Raw genomic sequence first — 7,012 nt, forward strand, 5'->3', positions numbered from 1 at the left:
TCAAGGCAAGACTACCCGCCCAGATACACTTAGCACACTCAAAACACGCTCTAGCCATATCTCTTCCACCATTAGTTGCTCTTTTTTTCCTCCCCACCCATTCTATTGTTGTATTTTTACCGAGGAGCTGAACTGAGGCTATTTGTGGCCTATTATGAGGGCCACATGTAAACACTCATCGCTCTTGCTGGTGTCTGCCAAAGCCTGCTGAGTGGGTCCAGGTCTCTACAACAATGGACCACTGTGCTAGATGTTTTCAATTTTACAAAGTGAAATTCTATGGAATTTATTTTTGTTTGTACTTTAAGGCCAGTAAAGTAATAGCTGTCTTAATTTAGAACTCCTGTGAAGCAAATCTTCACAATAAATCTTGAGAACTTGTGACAGGTATTCCAGAAGCTACCAGATAAATCAGTGTAAGTAAGACAATTGTAAAACGACCATTGACAGGCCTTTGTTGCATAATTAACATAATTTGGAGACTTAAATTGCAACGTTGCGTGACTGTGACTGCAGAAAACAAAAGACATACCATCATCACTGTATATATTTATTGCACAGTTTTTGACAACCGTCATTTCATAATGCAGTTTTGTTTCTCATAACAACAATAATAATACACACAGCTCTCTTGATCAGTTTAATATCACGGCTGAGCACCACAGCTGAGCACCATTGTCAAGCTTGAAGGTTTGCTGGTGATGAATACTACCTGCATCAAATAATAGCTTTCAAATAAAAATGTCATGTTGGTTTGCGATTGTATTTATAATACTACGCTGCTGCAATGCTTATACAGTTGCAAGAACATAATTTAAGATCAATTCTTATAGAGTTACAGGAAAGAGAAAGAAAAGCTTGCAAACCTTTTGAACTGTTTTTTTTTCCTGCATAAATATAGCCAAAAACATGTTTAGACTTAGAAATCTGAAAACTAGATGGCGAAAACCCACTTTTAGCTCATTCGACTGCAATATTTGGTAAGTTTCCCTGCTTGGGTCGCTCTTTTTTTTTAAAATTATTTCTGTTAAAGTTAAAAAAATTTGATTGAAAATATGTTTTTGTTCTTCTTCTACTGTTAGATACTTTTGATATTGTCTTGCTAATTATTGCTAATTATCTCTGTGTTGTTGGGTTGTTGTTGTTGTTGTTGTTTTTAAAAAGAGTTCATTGTAGCTTTAACCAAGAACTGTCCTGATCCAGATGCAGCAAGGAGTCCCATGACACTACCACCACCATGTTTCACAGGTGGAAAAGGTTCTGTCCAAACACAATGCTTCTCATTTAAAATATTTAAATGACTAAACTGCTTATCCAACTTAGTGCAAAGGGCACCAAGGCCTGTACAGCACCATTGTGCTTTTTGGAGAACAGTAGCTTTCTACTTGCTCATCTTGCACACCATTTTTTCAATGTGTTCTTGGTGAAATGATTGAGATGAGCTACATGACCATTAGCCATTGTGAGAGAGTCTTTCTGTCGCTAAGGAGCTACCCAGGGTCCCACTGGGGCCTCACAAGCTATCACAGCTTTCATTCTTGGAGTGCAGGTAAACCTCTCCTCTAAAGGGTTGTTGAACATTGTTGTTGAATCTGCCTTTGGCATACTCTGAATTATAATTTGTGGTTTGAGTCACTTCCCTAAATATGTTTAGTGAAAGTCAGTTATTAACAGATCAGTGTCTCCAGTTACTCTTGATTTTACCATTACATTTACTGCTAATCCTAGAGGGTTACATACTTCTGCCGCTCACAGTTATGCACTATTTGACCATTTCTCCCAATAACCAAATGACCAAGTCTAATTTTTGTTCCATGCTATTTATTTAATTTTGTTCTTTTTTGTCTACTTTCAAGACTTGTGCATGCACTTAAATATCTTCAGAAATGTAGAAAATCTCCAGTGTTGTACCTGTTACTGTATGCTTCATTTTGACAAGCTTTAACATACCGCCATCTGCACTTTATTAATACAGATAAACATAGAAGATCTGAGCTCACAGTTTGAATTATTTGCAAGTATTCTGAGTGCGATTTGCTTCGGTAGCCCCCACACCCCCGCATTTTGATTTCACACTTCTTTGTCCTGCTGCTTGATGTCAAAGGTCATCAAAACAGCCATGTCACTGGAGTCCCCCAAGGAGACAGCCAGTTTTAGTACCTGAAGAGCATTTCCACTGAAAACGTCACCCTCCCAGATTCTGCTTTTATTAAGTTTCAGGTCAGTCCGTGTCTCTCCCACCACGCTTACCCTCTGGATCCCTGGAACCCGTACCCTGAAGCGAACCCATGAGGCGGGCTCCAGTAGGCCCACACGAGGCTCAAAGAGAACGCAGCCTTTGCTCCAGGCAGAATAGACACAAGGGAAAGGGATCCCCGGCTGATCGCAGATGTTCCTTAGGATAAAGTCACACATGGGGTTAAAATCTCCACCAGGGGTTATCCTAGCGTAGAGGCCCAGCCGATATACCCCAGTATCAGGCAGGCTGATGCTCACTGTCACTTTTGTGTCTGTGTATGTGCAGAACAAGTAGCGGGAAAGTGGAAAAGCTGCTGATTTGTTCTCTTCTTTGCTGAGCACAGTGTGAAGCTCAAGGTCGCGATGGTTGTGGAAGGTGATGTTGCATTTGCCTTGCTGGGTAACCACCACTGCTGTTGTATGACTGAATTTGGAAAGTCCCGCCTCTGACGTCCGGGTCCCTGGGCCACATGCTGAGCCCAGGTTAGGAGGGAAGAGCTCATGAGGACTAACCACCTTCCCCCTGCAGTGCAACAGGAAGTTTGCAGTGTTCTGGAACTTGACTTCCGTTTTCTCATAATCCCGCACAAACACCGACAGCCGGTAGAAGCCATGTAAAGGGCAGAGGACGTGGCACGTCAGGGTGTCTGGTTTAATCTGAGTAGCCAGGCAGCGTTTGGCTATGGCAGCATCCATCTCTGGGTGAACCAGTTCACACAGCATCATCAGAGGCCTGGAGGTCTTCAGCACCAAATCAAAGACACCTTCGTCCACCTCAGCAACCTCGCTGCTCTGGCTGCTGCTTGTGACTCCAAGAGATCCTGCAACTGGCTGCAGCCCCCAAGACAAGAAGGGGTTCTCTGGGATCTCTTCCATCGCTCTGGGGGTAGGACACTCGACTGTGAAGGAGCAAACCCAAACCAGAGGCGTGGCAGCTGCCTCGGGTCTAGCAAACACCTTCACATCGTACATTCCACTTGCGGGTGGCAGGAGTTGCAACTTCATGCTCCGATGGGAGACAGTTAGGATACCGAATGAAGAGTTGATAGACTCTTTCTGCTCTGAAGCACCACAGTGGAGGAGGTCTTGGTGCTGGGTGATCTCATAGGTAAAGGTTGTTGGCTTTGAGAAGCCAAGGGACACACTTGCCTCACCATTATCTGAGCAGAAAATACAAGAGAGCGTTTGTTTTTGTTTTTTTTAACGTACTTGAAGATAGATGTTAAAAATAAATATGAGTGCATTCTTGATTAAAACATAATGACATTCAACAATAAGACTAAACCAAAAAAAAGAAAGCTGACCAGAAGAACAAAACAAAAAAGTTGTCAGGTAACCTGTGACAATGTGACAGTGATGTGGCCGAATCAGCCTAAGCCCCATACTGAAGAAGGCTGAGGTCTTGAAGACCCTTCTCTCAAACTCTTCCTGGGAGATGGGTATGCCTAGGAGCTGCCATTTCTCCTCATCAGGGAAGTGCGAATCGATGAACTCCTCCGGGTCCGTTAGGAAATAGAAATCATCAAACCTTGAAGGAACAGATAGAGACAGTGTGCTGGTTTTAGACTCAACCTGCTGCCTGTCATGGGATTATTCGAATAAGCAGCTGTTAAACTTCAGTCATTATTGTCGTACCACCGTGTCATTGTGGTATTGTTTGCAGCAACCTAACCGCTAAATAGTGAATGTGTTGAAATCATTTCCTTTTCACACCTTTTCACAAAGCTTTCATGTTCCATATCTACTCGTCCCGCTCCCCAGCAGGCATCCAATAGGAACCACTGTCCTCCCAGAAGCACAGCGTTCCACAGGTGATCAGATTTCACATGCTTCAGGCTTTGGCCCTGGCGGTATCCTATGCCCTTACTGTGGCCCGGCACTTCTTGGCACTCGATGCCCACCTCTCTGTAAACACAAACCAAACAACATGCTCATGGCTTTTTGTTTTTATATCGCATGTCCTCAAACTCGAGTTCATAAACTCAGAAGGCCTTTAATGCAGCAGTTAATAAACTGGCGATCACAAATCAACAACAGCTGTTTTCGGAGGTGTTGTGTTTACCTGCACATCTCCGTACAAAGGTTGGAGTAGCTGCAGCAAACACCGCGGCCAGCCGCAATCACCTCCTCTGGTGAACTCAGCTTCTCCGAGTGGCCAAGGTACCCGCTCACATCATACTCTGTGAAAGCAACCTTCCTTTTATTCACAGTAGGATGAATGACACCTGTATGAGTGAATGCTGCTGAACATAGATGGATTCGCCACCTTAAACTCAAAAATATGTCTCATTAGCTAAACCTAGTGGGCTTGTGTGAGCTGTAGTTACCGATGTTGTGGCACAGCCAGACCCAGATGGCACGAAGTTTCTCCAGCTCAGTTCTGGCTTCCTTTGTGATGCTTTGTACAATTGTTTTCACATTGTACACGCACTTTTCTTTCAGCTCCAAAACAAACACAACGATATGCACTGTTAGAACTCACAGCTTTTTAAAGGTAACTAACATAGGCAAAGATGGAGTCACAAACTTTCATGGAGTTGGAATGACTTAATTCCTTATAGTTTTACAGCGTTGTGTCCCTGTGTCTCTCTAGTGTTGAACTAACCAAATACTGAAACTGACTGAACTGCAGTTCTGTTCATCTTGGCATATGGAAAGTGTTCTAGTGTGACTCACTGCTGAAGCTAAAGCACTAAGATTAAGCACTAAATGGCAGATAGATTTGCAGACACTTAAAAAAAAAACCCACACACACACACACACACACACACACACACACACACACACACACACACACACACAAAAGTACTTCTGACCTCTGCTCCAGCCCTCACAGCATGTGAGTCAACCCTGTGGAACACGTCTGAGCTGGTGAAGAGGTCCTTTCTGTGCTTTCTCGTCACTGTTACTGAAGCACACGCTCTCGGCCTCTGTCCCAGCTGTGCTTTTTGCTGCAAGTGTCTTGGTTCATCTGCCTCCTTCCTCACAGCACTCTTTTTCACCACCGTGATGGTTCTAGCCGCGCTCTCAGACGACAGTTGTCTCTTTGCAGCGGGACGCTGGTCCTCGCTCTCCACTATCAGTTTCTCAAACACACACTGCCTGGAGAGCACAGTACTCTTGGAGGCTTCACCACAGACCAGGACCTGTGCTGCTGCCACGTCTTGTCCAGGAGGAAGCTCTGGTAGACTCTCCTGTGCCTGCTTCTCATTGTGTGCCTGAGCTCCTATAACCCTAACTGAGCTTGGATTGCTTAAAACAGGATTGTCCTGAAGCTCACGAAGCTCCAGGGTTTTCACCTGTATGCATCCCTTCCGGGTCACATCGTTTTCCTGAGAAAGGTGTGTAGCACGGGCAAACGGGAAAGAAAACTTTTGAATTGCAACTTCAGCGGACATTATGCTGGATGCATGGTATCCTGTCCAGAGACAAGGTGGATAAAATGTAAAATTCAGTTATTATCTGTAAGATATTTTTAGCTTAATCTCATGAGCAGATAGTGACTCAGTATCTTGTTCTGCTTAGAGTGAGACACACAACTGCTGAGGGATCCCTCGTGCGCAAGCTGTTCGGAAGACAGAAGTAGAGCGTATTCTATACAGTGCAGTGCGCTGTGTGTAAGACAGAGATGAATTGGCAATTATATCATGTCTATTCATAACCAAATGAATGCAAAAGCTAAAATCATTAATCACTGTCTCAGCTAAAAGCAGAAATAAATCTTTCGTCATATTACATGACCCCGTAACTTCCTGTACGTGATGAACCTTCACACTGATGGCCGTATTCATCTCTTTAAAATAAGCAACGTATGGGAAAAACTGCTTATTCTTGACAGGGCAGCAGGCTGGCACAGCGGCTGTCCTTCAGCCAGATGACCTGTTTGAAGCCACGTGGCATGTATCTGCCCTGCTCAAGTGTCCCTCACCAGGTCCTATCAGCTGTGTGCACTGCGTAGCAGTTAACCCTGACCCCTTCCTGAGGAGCAATTCAAGCAAAACTTTCAGATGACAGTAAAGCTAGCCCCTATCATGTCAAAGTTAATCCATTGTCCTAAAATAATTAGGTGTGCTCGAGTTTTTAAGAATAGTACTTTTTTTTTTTTTAATAAATAAAAACATGGATGAAAGTAGCTCTCAAAATACTGATTTATGCCTGATTTACACTTAAAAGGGCAGGAGGGGAAACCCGTTCTGTGTAGGCTTAACTGCTCCTACATCCCTATATGTTAGTGAGGCTTATACTCACCCTGAGAGGATTTCAAAAGCCTGCCGGATGTTTGCCGGAGTATCGACCAGAGATGTTTCCACTGTGTGTTCTTTGTGGTCCCCAGTTGCAGGGTGGGAGGCTTATATATTCTCCTATTGGCCTGCCAGGACAGACCCCAGAATAACAGGCCTAAAAATACTACAAAGCAGTTAAGACCAGCCAATAGAGAGAGCCCCAACTGAGAAGTGTGTGACGTCTGTGTGTGTATTTGTAAGCGCTTGTAAAGCTTACAAATGTATGTTTGGATGTGCTTGTGTGTGTTTGGTACGTGCTTTTGCTAATAACACCGCCACCACCGCCGGCATATCTGGACACACAAGTGAGTGTAAATTATTGGACATCTGTGTCAGTCTGTGCATGTGTATCCGTGTAAATTTTGAATGTGCAGGTTTGTACAGTGTTAATGTTTGGATCCATTCCTGCTGAACAGGCAGGTGGAAGGGTTAATGTTTGAGCATGTGCTGATTGTGACAAAGGGGCAGGATTCAGAGAGTTGGCATAAAAT

The 7,012-nt window shown here is 44.0% G+C and overlaps 1 protein-coding gene across 1 annotated transcript; it reads right to left on the reverse strand.

The window, feature by feature from the left end:
* Positions 1-532: 532 nt before the first annotated feature.
* ky (kyphoscoliosis peptidase) lies at positions 533-6,581 on the reverse strand. The gene is made up of 7 exons (XM_026151456.1): positions 6,487-6,581; positions 5,055-5,656; positions 4,566-4,680; positions 4,301-4,418; positions 3,952-4,143; positions 3,576-3,766; positions 533-3,398 (listed from the first exon to the last, which is right to left on the reverse strand). Exons 2-7 carry the CDS (start codon positions 5,634-5,636, stop codon positions 2,071-2,073), a joined length of 2,526 nt encoding a protein of 841 aa, XP_026007241.1. The 5' UTR covers positions 5,637-5,656; positions 6,487-6,581; the 3' UTR covers positions 533-2,070.
* Between the last annotated feature and the right edge of the window lie 431 nt (positions 6,582-7,012).

The sequence above is a fragment of the Astatotilapia calliptera genome, chromosome 19 (assembly GCF_900246225.1).
Source record: "Astatotilapia calliptera chromosome 19, fAstCal1.2, whole genome shotgun sequence".
Classification (NCBI taxonomy): domain Eukaryota; kingdom Metazoa; phylum Chordata; class Actinopteri; order Cichliformes; family Cichlidae; genus Astatotilapia; species Astatotilapia calliptera.